Source organism: Cibotium barometz, chromosome 49 (assembly GCF_041138505.1).
Source record: "Cibotium barometz isolate CiBa-2024 chromosome 49, ASM4113850v1, whole genome shotgun sequence".
NCBI lineage: Eukaryota > Viridiplantae > Streptophyta > Polypodiopsida > Cyatheales > Cibotiaceae > Cibotium > Cibotium barometz.
Window position 1 is genome coordinate 39188636 of NC_141094.1, and position 20522 is coordinate 39209157.

Below are 20522 nucleotides of genomic sequence, written 5' to 3' on the forward strand. Positions count from 1 at the left end.
TCCCGGAAGTTCTTTTTAGGTGGCTGTCCACCCTTTTGCTGATTTGGGACAGCCTTGTCCTTCCCCTTGGAACCTCCTTGATCTTGCTTAATCTTGAGCACCAATTGCTCTGTAGCAAGGGCAGAAGCTGTGAGTTGTTGCAACGTATGTTTTGGGTGCAATTCAATACCCGATCTATATGCAGGTTGCAATCCAGAACGAAACTTCCTCTTTCTTTCATCCTCTGTGATTTGCATGAAGGGAGTCACTTCCAGCAACACTTTCCAAAATTTGTTAACATACTGTTGCACACTCTCATTATCTTTTTGTTCCAGCCTATCCCACTTTTGAGTGAGAGTTTGCTCTGCATTGGGTGGCAAGAACTAAGCATAAAATCTGTCTTTGAATTCCTTCCAAGTAGAGATGGGATCCTTGGTGATCTTTTCGGTGATCCACCAATGGGCAGCAGTGCCTTTCAGAAACATGCTAGCATGGCGCACCTTTGACTTTTCTGTAAAGTCCTCATCGCTAAAAGCAATGTCGAACTGTGCCACAAACGCTAACACCTTAGAAGCATCATGTTCACCATGAAAGACATCAAATTTGACAGATTTATCACCTGCTTTGAATTCCTTGAGCTTCCTGGCATGAGGCTCATGGTCTTCTCTTTTTCTTTTCCCCTTATCCAACGGGGTAGCCCTGTCTGCATGGGCTCCATGGGCCATCATAGAAGCTTCATGGGGCACGGTGGCATGTGCTCCACGAACTCGAAGCTCAGATGCATGTGACTTACCTGCATATGGCATGGTCTCTCCATGAGACAACTCAGAAGGCAAAATTTTTCTGGAAGCAGACCTGTCACCATGAGATACATATCTTGCATGCATGTGACTTTCGTGCCCTCCATGAGCACTGGCATACATATATCTATCAGGCTTAGTGCCTTGGGGAGAGGATGCATGTCGAGAGGTGACAGTCACCTCTTCCTTTTGCATAAAAGATTTCAGCCTTTGGGATGCAGGATCTCCATGCTTCAAACGAGGTGGATTTCTGAATTTCAGCTCTCCGTCATCCCCCTCTTTGATATCACCTTTACGAAGGAGATAGGCAAGTGCCAACTCCCTTGGTTTCTTGCCTACTTCACGAGCCATTGATTCAAAAGTTACATCAACCATAGCATCAGCCTTCCTGGCTTCAATAGCACTTTGCAAATGTGGATCTTCATACAAGAACTTTAATTCTTGCTCTTGAGCCTGCAAAAGTTTTCTCATATGTTCCATTTCAGCCCTCATAGCTTCAGGCTCTTGTTCAAGCATAACTGTCTTTCCTGGAGACAGTTGACCCTTGGATTCACTATCAAGAACCCTTTCAAGAGGCTTGTGCCTACCACGCAGGGCAACAGACCCACGAGAAGCACTAGATGGACCCCTCGAATTTGGCACTTCCAAAGGGTTGCCTTGGCTGTCCATTGTGTTTTAAGTTTGCTAAAAGCGGGATGTCCAATACACAGGTTCGTTTCCCCACTAGGAAGAGGGAAACAACCGTGCTCTGATACCAATGAAACCGATCCCGTCAAGTGGGAAAGACTCCGTTGGACATCCACACGCTTAATAGCACAACTTTAAAACCACAAATTTGAAATGGACAACTTTAAAACAACTTGAATTTAAATGAACAGAAATGGAAAGATGGACACCAGCACTGGGGCCGGAACGGGCCGACCCCCCCCCCTCAATATATGATATATTTATTGGGAGTATTTAATGAATACAATGCTCCATGGGTTCCAAGAACCAGATAATGTCCATGTACATATGAAAACAGTACCAAACAAGTAGGCTCGAATTTCGATGAAGAAGCTCGAAGCAGAACGACCACTAGTGTGGCCCAATCGCTACGGTCCTGTGCTTTCACTGGACTCCGCGGAGAGCGCCTCACTGGTGTTCCGAGACCACGCACAAACAGGCGCTCTCGTACTAACGCCTGGCTCTCCCGATCTCAGCACCTTTGGACCGAGGTTCGCCAATACAGCTTGGACAACCCGGCACCGAACGGGTGTGGCCGTAGAGGGATGAATCCCTTATCAGATTTAAACATAAAATACTTTATTCAAATCTGAAAATCACTTACTTGTAGATGGTTGATAGAAAAACCATACTCGTAGTATGATGAAATCACCCAGGTGATGCGAAGTCTCCTTGTAAAACACCAGTGGAGAGGATGTACCACCACTTTCAAGGTAGAAAAACCAAGAGATAGCTGTAGACAGCCGCCTGCTGGAGCACAGCCTGATGGTGATGGATACACAGCCGCCTGGGGAAACAGTAGAGTTGAGACGTAGCCTTCATGTGATGGCAGCCATCTCTGTGTAGGCAGAGCAGCCTGCTGGAAAACAGGCGCAGCCACTTGTATGGAGGAAGTAGCCGCCTGGAAGAGAGAGTAGTGTGGAGTTAACAGCCGCCTGCAACAGCACTCGACCACCTGTAGAGAGGCAGGCGCAGCCAGCAGAAGAGGGTCGCCTTCAGGAAGAGCATGCGCAGCAGTGCCTTGTGAAGATGGCCCACGTCTGAGAGCAGTAGCAGCCGCCTGAAGGAGTAACAATACATCAGCCGCCTGGTAGGGTAGTAGGCGCAGCCAGCAAAACAAAGGGTACTGCAGTCGCTTGAGGCGTGTACAGCCACCAGCCACGATGGAAGAGAGGTTGATGAATCGTAAGAAGGAAGCGATGGATTCTACGCTTGAAGGGAGCCCTTTTTTTTAATAAAATTAAAGTGAAGATACAACTACAGATTTCCCACGCATGCATGAAGGGGGACTAGTGGGGGTTGGTGACCATGCCCACCCCCACACTCACTTAAAAGTGGGGCTCCCCACCTTGGCCCCTAAGTGGGTGCCCAAAGGGGGTGCCCACTTTTAAATAAATGTGAACACCTAACCTTATAAATTAAAGGGTTAGAATTTAAAGCATTAAAACAACAAGTGCGACATACTTACCACCTGTTCACATGCACTAAAACTCGTCAGAATACAGAGCAGACTTCACGACTCACTGGCAGGCGTCCCCGCTCAGTAAGTAACACGTCAAGCAGGCAAACACACAAATACATGTCATGCGAAAACAGTTTCAAACATGCAAAATATGTGTGCATGTGCAAAAAGTAACATGGACATATCTCCCGTTCATGGAACAAGTACAAAATATCTGTCGGCACAAAACTGGCACGACATAAAAACATAAAAACCTGGTCTTCCTATGGAGTGACAGTCCCATAGGTAAGACACAGTTCCAGGCACGAGTTTCCCTATGGTGTGACAGTCCCATAGGCAAAACACGGCACGAATACTCGCTCTTCCATGGCGTGACAGTCCCATGGGTCGAACACAGTCCAGGTCATACACGGGTGGCACTGGTCTGGCTCCCGTCCATACGACACCATCCTGCTAACACACGGGTGGCACCAGTCTGGCTCCCGTCCATGTCAGCAAAATACTGGCCTCTTCACATGATACACCGGCCTGGCCTCAAGTGAACGAGACGCAAAAACTGGAGATGGACCAAATGGTCGGCCAATTGGTGACACGCCCTCCCGTTACATTGGTATTAGAGCTCAGTTTTTTCCCCTCATTGGAAAACGGTCTGAGGCTTGGAATCATAAGTGGTGACTTGATTTGAGTGTCATGGACAGCCACATTTCTGACAGTGTGGAGAACACACAGGACCGTGAATTTCATGGTACAAAGGATGCAAGAGATGCTGCAGGCAATGATGTCTATGGAGATGCAGGTACTCATGACACTATGCATTCTGATTTGGAATCTTTGAGGCGTCAAGTGCGACGCTATATGGCTGAAACCGAAGAGCTTAGGTCATTGAAAAATGACCCGGATGTACAAAGGGTGTTGGCTGTGAAGGCAAAGGCTTCGGTCCATGAAGTCACTTTTGAAGCAATTGCAAAGGAAATGGATGTTGAGAAACCCCGAGAGCTTGCACTTGCATATCTAATGGTTAAGGGTGATGTATACACTGAAGCAGATGGTAGTTTGGCTTTCAAGAAGCCACCCCTCATGGCTGCCCGTGGTGATGCACTGGATGCACAACAAGCAGAAAGAGCACAGCAAGTGCCAAATGCTGAAAGGACAAGAGTCCCTGGTGCTAGGCTTGATGCAGGTCAAGAGAAGAGTAAGGATGAGGGATCCTCTACTCATTCCCGCTTTGCTCCAAGAAGACATATACGTTCTCGTGTTGAGCTTTCCACTCATTTGGAGAGTGTGACTCAAGAGAGAACGAAGAGGGATCGTGAATCTTCATCGCGGCATCATCATCATGCAGATGAACAGGATGTACATAGGGATGCTTATAGAAGGAAGAAGCCTCGAGAGTTCAAGTCCGGTGACAAGGATGTAAAGTTTGAAAACTTTCAGGGACGGATGGACTCTACCAAAGCACTTGCTTTCATTAGACAGTTTGAGATAGCTTTTTGCAATGAAGACTTTTCGGAAAAGTCTATGCTCAGGCATGTGGGAATGCATCTCAAGGATACGGCAAGTGATTGGTGGCTTGCAAAAATACTTGATGGAAGTGCTGCATCAACTTGGTCTTCTTTCAAAATTCAGTTTTATGATCAATTCTTACCACCAAACTTTGCAAAGGATGTACGCAAGGAGTGGGATTGGCTGTCCCAAGATGAGGGAGAGTCCGTTGCTTCTTACATAGCAAAGTTTTGGAAAGTCCTTCTCAAGGTTACTCCCTTCATGAAGATTGGAGAGGACGAGAAGAAGAGAAAGTTTGAATCGGGGCTCCATCACATCATCCAACAAAGCTTGGGAGTGTACCCAAATAAGACCATACAAGAGCTTATACACTCAGCCATGATTGCGGAGAACTTGCACATAAAAGCACCCACAAATAAGCCATTTGCAGGTCAAAACAAGAGCAAATTCAGGGCTGGTTATGACCAGAAAAAGAGTGGACAGCCACCTAAGAATGCTCCCAAAGATGGCCGAGATGCAAAGGATGACTCCGAAAAGAAGCCGGGGGGTAAACGCCACAATTTTGGGCTCTCAAAACAGCAATTGGAAGAGTACAGGAAGGCTGGAAAATGCTTTAAGTGTGGCAATAAAGATCATATATATCCTAAATGCCCACAGAATCCTAAGAATGCTGAGCCTAATGTGGAAAAGCCTCTTGTGAATGTTGTACCCGATGTGCAGGGTAATACAGGGCATGAGCCCAAGAGTAGAGTCATATGCAAGGCTTGGGGCAAATTGAAGGATCGGCCCGCTTTGTTTCTTTTTGATGATGCTTCCACAGATAACTTTATATCCGTACAGATGGCTGCCGCCATAGGTCTCAATGTGGATGACATGGGAATGCAAATGAATGCAGATGCCGCCTTTGAGGGCAAACAGGTTGATGTAACTCCGGTCATTGGTAAGCTCCGTGTACATATACAGGACTACCTCGACTATGAGAGCTTTTTAGTGGCTCCTCTTACAGGTTGTGATGTTTTGTTGGGGATGCCCTGGCATCACCGTTTAGAGCCTATTAAGGCTTACAAAGAGAAGAAAATCAGCTTTGTACATAGAGGCCGTGAGCACTCTATAGATGCTGGTACTACTGGAAGTACCATACCTCTTGTAAGCCATGTACAAATTAATAAGGCAATAAAGAAATCAGCTTGTTCTTACTTGGTTTTTGTACGTGATACCATTGAACATTCTAGTGTTGATGTTAGTGCATTAGATCAAGACAAGCTTAACTTTTTGAATGAGTTCAAAGATTGTTTTGCAAATGCTTTGCCAGCAAGGTTGCCACCAGAGAGGCCGGAAGATCATTGCATAGATCTAATTCCCGGTAGCTCTCCACCTAATAGGCCACCATACAGGGTGAGTGCTAGTCAACAAGAAGAGATTATGGCTCAGGTGAATGAACTTTTGGAAAAGGGTTTGATTCGGCCTAGTTCCTCGCCATATTGCTCGCCGGTACTTCTTGTTCAAAAGAAGGATGGTACTTACAGGATGTGTGTTGATTACCGTGCCCTCAATAAGATAACCATCAAGAATCGGTTTTCGATTCCGCGCATTGATGACATCTTGGACAAGCTTGAAGGTTCGGCATGTTTCCGCCGAATAGACCTCAAGAGTGGGTATCATCAAGTGAGAGTGGCACCTCAAGATGTTCACAAGACTGCATTTAGAACAGCCTTTGGCCTTTATGAGTTTTTGGTGGTGCCTTTTGGTCTTACAAATGCACCCGCTACCTTCAACAGGATGATGGACAGGGTGTTCAGAAAGCATAGAAAGTTCACAGGTATATTCTTTGATGACATTATTGTATTCTCAAAGAATGAAGCCCAACATCGTGAGCACCTGGCTATTGTGTTTAAAGAGCTTAAGGAAAATCAGCTCTACATAAATGCAAAAAAGAGTGAATTCTTTCTCCCAGAGATTCACTATCTTGGTCACATTGTATCAAAGGATGGTGTGCGTATGGATCCCGCAAAGATACAAGCCATGCAAGAATGGCCAGAGCTGAAATCAGTCCATGAAGTGAGGAGCTTCCTTGGTTTATGTGCTTACTATAGGAGGTTCGTCAAGCATTTCGCTTTCATTGCCGCTCCGTTACATGACTTACAAAGAAGAAAGCAATCTTTAAATGGACACAAGAAGAGAGAGATGCCTTTCAAAAGTTGAAGAGTGCAATCATCTCGGGACCGGTACTCATTATTCCGGATTTGCACAAACCTTTTGTGGTGGAATGTGATGCATGTGGGGACTGCATAGGGGCTGTTTTGAACCAAGAAGGACATGCCATTGCCTATGAGAGCAGACGCTTGCAACATGCAAAGCTTCACTTACAGGTTTATGAAAAGGAGTTGTTGGCTGTAATCCATGCCCTTACTATTTGGAAACACTATCTTTTAGGGGCTGATTTTATGGTCAAAACTGATCATCAAAGTTTGAGATACTTTTTGACTCAAAGTAAGCTCTCAGAGAAGCATATGAGATGGGCAAATTTCCTCTCAATGTTTCATTTTCAGATTTTACATACTCCAGGGAAAAAGAATGTGGTGGCGGATGCCTTATCTAGACGACCACAGGTTCATGCTATTACAGTTGCATACCATGAGGACTTATCGGATATGCGTAATACTTATCATTTGGATGAGGATTTTGCACATGTATGGGCTGATTTGCAAGAGGGTATTGCTGTCCCATCTTATGTCATAAGAGATGGATATCTCATGATGCAAAATCGTATGTGTGTGGTAAAGAACCTTCGCCATAAGGTTATGGATGAGTGCCATGCTCCTCCATATGCAGGTCATAGAGGCATTTTGGCCACAGCACAAGCTTTGGAGAGGTATTTCTTTTGGCCACATATTCGCAAGGATATTGAAGCATATGTGCGTGAATGTATGGTGTGTCAAAAGGTCAAGTTTGACAGACATAAAGCACCTGGATTGCTTCAGCCTTTGCCTATACCAAATGAACCATGGGAAAGCATTGCTATGGATTTCATTATGGATTTGCCAAGGACGCCACAGGGAAATGATGCTATTTGGACCATCATTGACAGGTTTAGCAAGCAGGCACATTTCATTCCCGTGCGCAAGACAATAAAGCCAGATCATATGGCTAGGATGTTTTTGGCACAGATATTCAAACACCATGGCATGCCTAAATCTATTGTGGGGGATAGAGATCCTAGAACCACAAGCTTATTTTGGCGCGCATTGTTTGACAATATGGGTACAAAGCTGAACTTCTCATCAGCTTACCATCCACAGACAGATGGGCAAAGTGAAATAGCAAATTCAGCCATCCTCGACTTGCTGAAATCTTATGTATCCGACCGCAAATCGGATTGGGAGAAGTATTTACCACTTGTGGAGTTTGCCTACAACAACACGGTACATACTTCTACGGGCAAGGTGCCCTTTGAGATTATCTATGGCAAGGTGGTACTACCACCCATCCTTCGTACAAAGGATGAGATTTTTGCAGCAGATGAGTACGTCAGAGACTTGGATACTGCATTTGCACAGGTACGGATAGCCATAGAGAGGTCTCAAACCAAGAATAAAAAGGCAGCTGATAAGCATAGAAGGGATGTACAATTCAAACAAGGTGATTGGGTCTTGCTGAAATTCGAAAAGGCACGCCTTCGGAAGAGGCCAGGGAAAGAGGGAAAGTACCCTAAGCTTTCCAACAGGTACTATGGACCTTTTCAGATCTTGGAGAAGATCAATGATGTTGCATTTCGGCTTGTACTCCCAGATCATTGGAACATGCATAATGCTTTTCATGTGAGCCTATTGAGGCCTTATGTGGGACCGACACCGTTTGAGCCGGTTTTGGAAGACCCACCCGAGGTGGATGAGCTGGAAGAGATTCTTCAACCTGAACAGATTGTTTTTCACAAGGAACGAAAGCTTGCGGGAGGCAAACTTGTTCGTAGGTACCTTGTGAAGTTCAAGAATTATTCAGCTTTGGATGCGAAATGGATGGATGAGGCCTACTTCGAGGATTACCCAGGTCTTTTGAAGGCCTATCTGGAGGCTTTTCAGTTGCGGTCAACTGATTAGAAGCCGGGGGGATGTCACAAATCCCTATATTCTAGGGACATGCGGATGCGTGTCAGGCCTAGAAACATGCGGATGCATGTATGTATTATACCTGGGCATGTGTATGGATCATATGAGTGGATGCATATGAGTCCAAGGACATGGCAGGACATTTGTGGACTTTCGGGCGATGCCCGTGTGAATTCCGGCCATGCACACATGGTGTGTTATGATGGCAGGCGGAATATTTTCAAGTACAAGAATGATGATAGGTGGTTCTCCAAGTTTACATGTGCACAATGCATAAATGATGCATGCCATAACTTTATTTTACTTTGTGTGACATTGTCTTGCTGCCAAGACAATGCTTGTTATTTTGGCTTGTGAAGTTCGAGGGACCGGGGACGCCCGGGCACCTTGTGGACACGTGTGTGCACTCCTGTTTGGGCCTAAAACTGTGGGCTTATGGGTTTTGCAGGTGGTAAGTGCATCCACACTCAATTTACAGCTTATTTCATTTACTACTAAAGTTTATTGATTTGCAGGTACACACTCATTAATAAGTGGCCGGACAACTTATAATGCGTTCGCATTTGGTTGGACCAAAATTAATGAAGTCCGGACAACTTATGGCCATTTCCCATTTGGTTGGACCTAAACTTATACAAACAGGACAAATGGAGCACTATGGGCTGGACACCTACCTGGACACCTTATGGGGACACTTGTCAGCCTGAATGTGTACCCACCAAGCCCATTAGGTGGCACTGGAGAAAGGCGCCTCCTTCAAGAGGCCTTTTGGGCTGTTTTATTCATTATTCAACACATTGGAGAGCTGGTTGGAGCTTTGGGAGTTGCTACAGGGCTGGTTGCTTGCTTCCCGGACTCACACAAGCTTGGATATCGATCCCCACACTCTTCTAAAGGGCTGGTTGGTAAATTTCAGACCTGTAATTTCTGGTTATTGTGAGTTTTTGTACACAAAGGCACAAGTCCCAGCGGAAAGCCAAGTCCTCCAGATATTCCGGGCATGCTAACATCAAGTCCCAGCGGAAAATCATATCCAACTATACAGCATGACACGTGTCAATCACCTGCATAGGCATATTCCATAAGCCATGGACACCAATCCAATATGTACATAGTGTGAAAGCAAGAGTGAACCATTTGGGTGGCCAAATGGTGACAAACCAACTGCAGTCGACTGGCAAAGAACAAGGCGAGTTCTGCTGTAGGCCAGCCCAGAACTGTACAGCCAGTGCAGAGTAGAGAAGGAGAGAGTCAAAAAGCTGTTCCCGCCTGTTTACTCTCAAGCGCATCCAAGAGAGAAAAATAGCAGCTGCCGCCTATGCTCCCTCTTGCACATATCTTCAAGGACAGCCCTCCTTCCTTATGTATGGAGTCGACCAGCCTATTATATCCGCCATGGTCAGCAGAGCATAAGGGGATGCTTAGAGTGTTTCTGGGGGTTGAGAGATTGATGCTAGATCGACCAGGAGGACAATACGGGAGCAAGGAGGACAAATATTGGGGTTGGATTCTGCGTCAGGCATCCGAGCCAGTTTACAAGCACCTAGGGAAAAATAGTGTCAATAGGGTGTCAACAGAAGGGAGCTGACAAGTTCTACGAAGTTTAGGACCAGAAGACAGGTGGACGTGTTTCTGTCTGGAATCTACTGCAAACAATTGTTCTAAGCTATGGTCAGGTTTTGGCCATTCCTGCGTCAGATATCTGAGGCAGTTTTTTGTCAGCTTTTCTGTCAGCAGGGGATAAGTGTCAGAATGCGCAGCGGAAGACCAACGCACGTAGGAGACGCATCGCCATCGAGCTCCACGAACACCCCCAACGGGCACTGCAGCATCCCTCCACCGGGCTCCCATCTCCCGATGAGCTGCCTCCCAAAACACCGGCCGGAGGAGATGACTATGACAAGGTGCCACTCTAGCCTATATATGGCTCTTCAACTTCCCATGCTTCCACTTATGGGATAATCCAAGGCACCTTCTAGCCATAGATTACACGCTCGAAATTGCCAACCTTCCAACACCCTCCCTCGATTCGAGCTCCGCAAGCCACCGAGGCGCGAGGGGGTCGCCCAGGACCACACACGCCCGAGCTCTGATACCATGTATATGGCTCTTCAACTTCCCATGCTTCCACTTATGGGATAATCCAAGGCACCTTCTAGCCATAGATTACACGCTCGAAATCGCCAACCTTCCAACACCCTCCCTCGATTCAAGCTCCGCAAGCCACCGAGGCGCGAGGGGGTCGCCCAGGACCACACACGCCCGAGCTCTGATACCATGTCAGAATGCGCAGTGGAAGACTAACGCACATAGGAGACGCATCACCATCGAGCTCCACGAACACCCCCAACGGGCACTGCAGCATCCCTCCACCGGGCTCCCATCTCCCGGTGAGCTGCCTACCAAAACACCGGCCGGAGGAGATGACTATGACAAGGTGCCACTCTAGCCTATATATGGCTCTTCAACTTCCCATGCTTCCACTTAAGGGATAATCCAATGCACCTTCTAGCCATAGATCACACGCTCGAAATCGCCAACCTTCCAACAATAAGAAGGGGGTCGGCCAAGAGTTTGGTAAGCTTCTGGGGTAGTAGCTATAGGGTTAGCTAATGCGAAGAAGATCCAAGAGGGCTCATTTTGGACTGGAAACATAAAGAGGATTTCAGAGGCGGTTTTCTTTTTTTTCCGAGAAAATATCCTTTCATTAGTTATGTAAAAACGCCCGTAGGGCTACAAAAGATCCTCTCCTACTCACAAGGAAACAGAGCAGAGAACAAAACAAGGCAGCCAAGGAGACTCTCCCCAGGTGCTGAAAAGTACAAGTATCAGTACAAAGAAGCCGAGGGGCTATATCATACAATAGGAGGGGGGAAAAGCCAAACAGGTGGCCTATAGTGCCAACGGGGGGACCCCGCGTGTAGGGTATAGAAGGGGCCGCTGCACCAAGTGGTATGAAAAGCCTCGCGCCGCAAGATCGCCTCATCCGAGTCTCCCCGGATGCGGTCATACTGTCCTCGCAGGGTGTGAATCAACTCCTGTCAAATCCCCCGAACAGTCTCTGCTGGTGGCTCCAGTCTCCCCTCAAAGGCCCTGAAACACCGGGCCCTCCAGGTGAACCAGATGGTGAGGCTGCTGAGGAGCTCCCATCGTAGATCCCTCTCCTGAGTCCAGCTGGCGTACGAGAAATCCGCCGGTGCAGGAACAAGGCGAGGCTAGCCCCTAATGAATCTGATGGCCTGGCTGTCCTGCTCCGTCTCATAGCCCATAGCAGGCCCTGACGAAGTCGACCAAGCAGCGGCACCCCACGTATACATACCCTCTGGAGAGAGGGGGGCCAGAATACGCAGCATCCGCAGCCAAATCTGCTGCGCCTGAGGGCAGTCCCATAGGCAATGTCTCTGTGTCTCCATAGGGTGGCCGCATCGGACGCAGGCCGCCGGAAGACCGCTGTAGACAAGCCAGGTGCCAACTGCTGAGCCCCTGTGGGCGACCAGCCACTGGAAAGTCGAGATCCTGCGGGCCTGTCGACTAGCCCAAAGCCGGGTCCAGAAATCCTCCAGGAACTCCTGTGAGAGTCCCTGTAGCCGCCAGTGCCCCGCTGCAGCTAGAGAGACCATCCTCCTCGCCGTCAATATATGCCGTCCCAACCGAACTGTATACTGGAAAAAGGTGATCTCTGTGGCCTCAAGGGATGCATAAGGATCATGCCACTCGTACTCACCAGGGTCCCACTGGAGCCGGGCCAAGGGGCGCGCTGCATATGCCCATATGCGCCAATCCGGGAGCACATCTGCAGGGTCTGGGTCAATATGCCACTTCTGAGAAGTGGCGGCCACTACCCGTATCCTCTGAAAGATGCACTCTACAACCAAAGGCGACTCCACCTCCACTCTCTGAAGTCTGCCCTCATCCTGAATCTCATAGTAGAGGCATCTGCCATCCTCAGTGCAAGCTCTGACAGCAATCAGGATCTCCAACTGTGTAAAGGCTCCCATCCACCGTGGGGCCACTAGCTCGAGAGGCGTGAACCACTCCTCTGTGAGTGCCTCCTGAATGTCGTCCCTCATAATCAAACCCCCTCTGAAGTGACTCAGCCTCTCCACTTGGATCTCCTCTGGGAGACTGCAGAAGGCCTGCCAGTCTCCAAAACTACGTGCTGGGCCTGCCGCCAAAGGTCCCCAGGCTAGACGAGGCCGAGAACCCAGCATATGACCCTGCTCTGTGCGAACCGCTGGGCTCCAGATGAGCGGCTGTCTGGCCCGCTCCTCAACACAAGGTCTCTGAGAGAGCCCTGGTCTCAGCAACTCCCAAGCTCTCAGGATGCTCAAGGCAAATCTGTCCTCCCATCCTCTACTGAGGCCTGTCCTCCTCATCTCTATGAAGATCCATCGTATCTCTGGTGCCCAAGTGCCCCCTGTTGGGGGAGCCCGAGCCTGCAGCCGCTGCAAAAGCTCTTTCCAAGGCTCAGCGCGCCTGGAAGCAGCCCCCGAACAATAAGCTTCCCCAATAAGGCTCTACTCTGATCGACTGGATCTATAATGCCCAATAAGGCTCTACTCTGATCGACTGGATCTATAATGCCCAAGCCTCCCTGGGCCAGCGGAAGTGTGATAACTGCCCAAGCAACCTTTGCCCGGGCTGGCTGACCGTCCCGCCCAGACCAAAGAAAGTTCCTGATCAGCCTCTGTACCTAGCTGATGCAAGAGCTCAAGAAGATCCAGCAAGACGTAATGTACCACATGGTCACTAAAAGCACCTGATTTGCCACCACCACCCTCCCAGCCAAGGATAGCCGAGCTGTACTCCAATATAAAAGCTTCTTCCGAATGCTCAGAAGAAGCGTAGCAATCTGCTGCTCAGGTGACAAATCTAGTCCAATCTGGCATCCCAAATATCACACTGTTGTGCCAGGAGGAATCCATCTAAAACCCGGGTCTGGGCTCCATGCCGGAGTGGGAGCGCTACTGATCCAAAAGGCCACTGTCTTGCGCCAATTGATCAATGCTCCCGAAGCTGCACTAAAAACCTGGAGCGACTGCTCTGCCCGAAGAAGATTGGCCTCCTGGCCATGCAAAAATAAGCCCGTGTCGTCAGCAAACTCAGCATCGAGCAGGTCCTCCCCCCGGACTCGGAGCTGGAGTCCCCTCAAACCAACCTCCTCTGCCGTCAAATACATGCTCATAGCCTCAGCAAAGAAGAGAAAAAGAAACGGGGCGAGAGGACACCCCTGACGGACTGATCTGGTCAGCTCAAAACTCGGCCCCCGTCCTCCTGCAATCAACACCTGGCTACGAGCTGTGGAATACAGAGCCGCCACCCCTCTGATCCAACCTGGCTCAAAGCCCAGGCGAAGCATAGTGCCCTCTAAGAAACCCCAATCGACTCTATCGTATGCCTTCTCAAAATCGAGAAGCATCACGACCAAGTCCTCACCAAGAAATCTAGCTCGGGCCGTCGCCTCCCAGAAGGTGAAAATGTTGTCAAGGATACTACGCTCCTTGACGAATCCTGCCTGGGTAGCATGAATCAACTCCCCCAGGAAGGGCTGGATCCTCAAACTCAAGGCCTTTGCTAAGACCTTGTAGACAGTGTTGAGGATCGTAATAGGTCTCCAATGCCGAATATCATCTGATACTCCCTCCCCCTTGGGGATAAGAAAGATCAAGCCCTCTGAAAAGCTAAGCAAGGCTGCGTCTCAGCCGATGCTCCCGCTCGCGAGTCTCTCCCAACCGTGTCAAGGCTGCAGCGTGCAGAAAAGAGCTAAGCTCGATGAGTCCCTGGACACACTGTCCTGCTGCATCCTGGTCAGAGAACTGACTATCATGCCAGATCCTCTCAATGTCCTCAGCGAGACTAGGATCTGTAAGTACCCTCTCTGGGATCCTCAACTGCAAGCTGGTCTCCCGTGTCCTCTCCTCAAGTGTCAAAATAACTGGCGCATGGTCTGAAAATGAGGTGCCAGCGAGAATGCCAACGGAGCCCCCTCACTCCCCTAACCAGTCGCCCACATAAAAGCGATCAATCCGTGATAGATTAGTCCCTCCCTGCCGGCGATCCGACCGAGAGAAACTAAGACTGTCCTGAGAGCGGGAGAAGGCCCCATGTTGCCATGCATCAGTGATCCTCAGTGACATGCAAAATCGCTCCCAAGCTGCAAGCTCCGTGCCGTGCACTGTAACATGACTGCCTCCCACCCTATCGGCCGGGTCCTCAAGCATGTTGAAGTCTCCTCCAACACACCAATGTGCGGCCTCTGGCAATGCATCCGTAACCTGGGTCCAGAACTCTGCTCTGGGACTAGCATGGTTGGGCGCATAGACGTTGAGCACGCCCAAGAGCTCATCATGCGTCCTCAGAATGACATACTGTGCTCTACCAGGCACAATGATCCCTCGATCCACAATGGCCTGCCGCCATACATCTGCAATGACCATACATACTCCTCCCTGTCCACCCAAAGGGCCAAACCCTGCAGACCAAAAGGTGTCCCATCTACCAGGCATCACCGAACCATATCTCCGGATCCTGCTCTCACCCAAGTGGTGCTCCTGCATCATCAAAATATCAATACTGCCACCAACCAGGCATCTCTGAAGCTCCTGTCTCAAGCAACCACGATAACGTATATAATGTGCTCCGCCAAGGCCCTGTACATTCCATGAGATGATCCTCATGGATGACCTGCTAAGGTGGATGCTGTCTCAGCCGTACGGCGGGCCTTCGCAAGCGGCTTGGATGGAGAATAGTCCCCATCCGAGCGGCTACGAATCTGCCCACCCGGTGTGCTGCAAGAATCACGGATCAGGCGCCAGTGGTGGCTGTGTCCCATGGCGACTCCCTCCCGCTCAGACAAAGCAACCTCGTGTATGCATACATATCCAGGGTCGCATGCTAAGTCTGCCACTATGCGAACGACCAAATGATGAATCCCTAAGGCATCCACACTCCAGGGATCCAAGAAAAAATGAGCCAACTCCCATAGTCGGCCTATCACATCTGTCACCTCCAGATCGCTCACATGGTGAGAAAACTCAACTGCCTGAGTCTTCAAAGTGCTAAGAGCGAGCTCCAGAGTCCACTCCCGATCGCATGGGCCACAGAGAGGGAACGAGAAGGCCACCGCTAAATCAAGTGCCTCCTCCCCGCGGGCCGGCGGTATCACTACATGAACTCTGATGGGTACTGGCTCATGGGGGCCCTCTGCTCCAAAAAGCCGTGTGAAGGAGTAATCAAAAGCCTCCGAGCGCTGTCTAGTGCCGAGGTGACTCAGCCGACTGCGGATAGATGATATCCGTGAAGCCCGAATCGGCATGGTAAGTCTCCTCTGTGGTGCTCGAGCAAGGTCGGTGCTCAGAGCCCTCCGGACTGCAGGTGAACGCCAAGGGACTGCCAGGGCCTCCCGGGGAGCTAAGGTGGGCGGGGGGGGAGGAGGGGGGAGGTGGAGAAGGAGCCGCTGCCGAAACCGGAGCGGGGACGGGAGGAGGCGAAGGTGGAAGCGAGGCGGTAGGGGGGGACGGGGGAGGGGGGGGTGAAGGAGGGGGTGCTGGCATCTCCTGGTCCTCAGTCGGCGCAGGGGTCTCCTCCTGGAGGGGAGCAAAGCTGTTCCTCACGAGAACCCAGTGATGCTGAGACTGTGGCTGCTGCTGCATCGGTCTCTGGGCGTGCTGCTGTGGCTGTCTCCCTCGACAGCGCCCCTGTCCAGGCTGCCACTCCGAGGTCTCTGTGGCCTGAGCAGGTGTCCCGGAGGCTGCCTGCCGAGCCACATCTGTGGGCGGGCCATCAGGGGCCTGCTGCTGCAGTGAAGGTCGGGATCTCCTGCGAGGGCAGGCCTTGGCCAGATGGCCGACCTGCCTGCAAATAAAGCACTGGTTCAGGAGCCCCGAGAACTCCACTCTCTGATCAATCCATCCCCCCCCTATGCTAGGTAGCTGAATGACCTTCGGAAGTGAGGAGATGTCAGGAGCCAAAACTCTGAAGGTAGCCCAACTGCTCTGGCCACCACTGAAGCTGCTGTGGGGCCAGTCTCTAGCACCGAACCCACCAATGCTCCTAGTCTAGAAAGGAGCGGAAGGTACTCACGGCGGAGTCTAGGCAAGCAAACTGTAACATGGAAAAGGCGCTCTCCCTGCTCGGCCGCTGCTGGGTCAAAGCCATGCTGCCAAGGTCTGAAGAATGCCCGAGCACCCCTGATGTCAAGGGGACTCATGGCTAGGACCTTGGCCACACTTTGGGTTGTCTCGAACTCGATCTGGTAGTGTCCACGGCCCAGTAGCTGAACGTCTAGGATCTTGCCCACATCTGCAAGAAGGCGGGCCTGGAGAAGATCCCGGATCTCCCCTCTGCTGGGGCGAGTGCCGACTATACGGCAGATGGTGGAATGTGCCTGGAGGCGTTCCACCTCTACGGCGAGGCTCACTTCCTCTTTTGGCGAAAGAGAAAGCCTGATGGGGGTATCCTCAGGGGCGGGCGAGGAGGCTACGGGAGAGTGCGGAGAGTCCTGCAAGAACCGAGCTGCACACAAAGGACGGAGGGGGAAGGCGGAAGGCAAAGAGAAAACCCCAGGGGACGGAAAAAACAGAAAAAAGAGGGGGGAGTAAGGCGGCGAAGACAAAAAAGCCCCCGGGGGGAGGCGGAAGCAGCGCGAAAAAGGGGGTGGAGGGGAAGAAAGGGCGACGGTGGCGAAAGGGGGAGCGGGGCGCTGAAGAAGGACGGGAGGGCGCGAAGGAGAGGAGCAGGGGCAGGGGGCGGCGGGCGCTACAGCGCTGGGACGCGCAGGACAACCACGCGGGGGAGGGGGGGCAAACGTGAGGGCAGGCTGGGGGGGGAGCAGACGCGAGGGCGGGAATGGGGGGAGGGCTTGCAGTCAGCGCGAGCAGGGGGGGAGCGAGAGCTTCAGCGAGCAGTAGTTTCTGTCTTCAGAGGCGGTTTTCTATCATTTCTGTATCAATTGAAGTGAATTCTGGTCAGCAGAAGGATAATGAGTGCTATGGAGTTCTGAAACAAGTTTTTGAAGTGTTCTGATATCGACGGATAGTTTTTGGCTTGGGATCATCAGCTAGTGTCTGTTTCAGGGTAGCAATCAATATATAATCTGTCTGGGGCAGCCGGGAGAGATTTAGGTCAGCTACTCGTCAACTGGGGTGTCAGCTAAGGCTTTTGGGTTAAAGATTTGAAGTCTTGGAGGTTTGGTCTGACCGTGGAGGACAGTAGCAAGTAATAGCCCACTCGGATTGAAGGTATAGAGGTGACCATTTGTGTCAGCCAGATGACAAGGGATAGAGTCTGAGCTGATTGGTGCCATTTGAGCTCAGATCCTAGTATCCCCAAGTTCTGATCCTCTTACATATTCTTCTTGTATGTCTGCTGGTGGTGTTATAGAGGTCATCACCAAGCCACCACACAACGTCATGACCCATTGTGAGCCCTAATCTAGGGACATGTCAAGCACGGGCTACGTAGGTCATAGCTGAAGCCTTAGGTGTCAGTAAGTGTAACTTAACCCACTTGGAGCACATAGCTCCCACAAGAGCTAGCAACAAGTAGTAGTAGAAGTAGTAGAAGAAGAAGAAGAAGAAGAAACCAAGTCTATAAATAAAACTAGTTAGTGGCCCACACCCTGTTGTTCCCCTCATGCTGAGCACGAGGAGCTGTCACAGCCACGTGGCAGCAGCTCCTAAAATAGTGTGCACGTGGCCGGGCTCCCAAAATAGTGTGGATATAGTAATAATAAATTATAGTAGTAGCAGCAGCGGAGTGCTTAAGCACATGATCTCTAAAGTTAATGATGATCTTATAGTAGCCGGGCTAAACATTGAAGCTAATCATGATGTTTCAGTGCTTAAGCACATGACCTCTGAAGTTAATGATGACTTACAATTTTGCTGCAAAATTTGCTCAATAATTGGGGAAATTCAAAAGCAAAAATTAGTGAAATTAAAAATGGGATAACCTGGCGGTAGCAAAGCGGGCGAAGTGGAGAAGAAGGTGGAGGAAAAGTTGGCAACGACGCAGGGCCCGGCGGCCATGGCGATCATTTTCTTCTCTCTTTCTGCCTTCTGTTCGTTTTCCCGTCTTTAAAAGGCACTTTTCTTCTGTTTGATCAGAAGCTCGGCCACGCGGCGCGTGAACACCCGCTTCACGACAAGCGCTTCATTTTTTTGAATGTGTCCGGACGGAGTGGGCCAGCTCATTTCACAAGGTGGGCACCCCGTTCGTGAACCCTTGGAGCCCACTGTGAACCACCTATTGGTGTATTTTTTGCATCTAACAAAACCAAGCTTTCATGCATACTAGTCGGCTGACCCGTGCTCTGCCAACCTCCAAATTCAAATTCTATCCCGACCTGCTCGAACCTCCTCCTCCTCTTCCCAAACCTTCAAATCCGTGCCATGTGGGAGCTTTGTGAAACTCTCCCTTAAGATAATATAGTGATATAGTGATGGAACATTCTAGCATTTGTGTTATTGTTTGTTGTGCAGAGGCCAGAAACGGGGAAAAGATCGTAGTCCAAAGAAAAAAATAGAAAATGTAGGTGATCTACCATCCACACATCTAATACCACATCACTTTTTGGAGGTGAAAACTCTTTTTCTTATGCATGCACGATGGCCTTCATGCACAACACTTAGAGCCAACCCTTTGGGTGCTCCTATTAATTATTAACAACTCCCAATCAAAACAAACAAAAAAAATGATGCGAAAGTAGACACTAATACCTCCTTCTTGGGCTCGTCCTTGGGGGAGGCAAGTATATTCGAAGGTTATTCCTCCTCCTTGGGAGGCATGGGCGCTACCACTAGGCTATAGCCCAAGAGGCAACTCCCAATCAAAATTGTGTAGTAATGGGTAATGGTCTAGAAATACCTTAGACTTTTCTTGCATCATGGTAAGGCCCTATAGCCCAAGAGGCAACTTCCAATCAAAATTGTGTAGTAATGGTTAATGGTCTAGAAATACCTTAGCCTTTTCTTGCTCCATGGTAAGGCCCTTTGTGTCATGGTAAAGTTTATCATGGTAATTATTTCATATTATTTTTAAAATTTTGTAATGCTTTTCAATACTTTCTTGTATTATGAACGGTTGAAACTTTCTATCAAAGTCTTTCATTTTCTTCCAATATTTTGTGCTAAATAAATGCACTAAGCCTTTTAATTTTATTACAGACAAGTTACAACATAAAAATCATGAAAATTAAACATTTGTATGATTGGGAAAATGAAACATTTACATAGCCTTCAGGAGGCATTTTAAATAGTTTGCTGTTTTGCTATGTTTTTTTAAAAAAGTTTCAATAAAAGTGTTTATTTTACAAGATAATACATTTCATGAGAGTTAAAAAGCTGATACATTCCATGAGAATTCAAATGAAAAAATCAACCAAAAAAAACAGTGTAATTTAGTATCTAATGCATGACAACATTCCCAAAATATATCAACAAGGCATTAACACATAAAAAGCATTCGAACACTTTTGAAATAGTTACTCCTTTTATAGTCACAATCAATGAAAAGAATAACACACATAATCCATAAAAATATTTTTTTATCTAGTATAGTTATGTGAGACATTTAAAGCCAAAATACCTCCATCTAAAGCCTAGTATAGTTTGTGAGACATCAAAAGAAAAAATACCTCCATTAGACCAAGCTTGGTCTTTTTGTACAATAATGTCATTAATTATTTGGCTTGAAGGGAACAAAAGTGGATTGATTAATACATTTCTCATGGTGTAACATGGCTACAAACAAATGCAGACATTATAGATGTTAAAATATGTGATCTCACATTTGTGTGTTGTAATTAATCTTTATGGTTCAAATGTAGACATTATAGATGTTAAAATATGTGATCTCACATTCGTCTGAGTTGCAATTAATCTTTTTGTGTGGAACCATAGGTGATGGTTTGAAGAGAGAAAAGGTGTGTAAAACGTTAGAGGTTAA

General features: G+C 48.8%; 1 protein-coding gene across 2 annotated transcripts in view; it reads right to left on the minus strand.

Annotated features, from left to right (window-relative positions):
- LOC147610565 (uncharacterized) overlaps positions 1-18686 on the minus strand; it is a 31448-nt gene extending 12762 nt beyond the window's left edge. For both annotated transcript variants that reach the window (XM_086786116.1, XM_086786115.1), the window contains exon 1: positions 18529-18686. In XM_086786116.1, the coding sequence (XP_086642242.1) occupies positions 18529-18613 (85 nt within the window). In that variant the 5' untranslated portion in view covers positions 18614-18686. The remainder of the gene's footprint in view (positions 1-18528) is intronic.
- Between the last annotated feature and the right edge of the window lie 1836 nt (positions 18687-20522).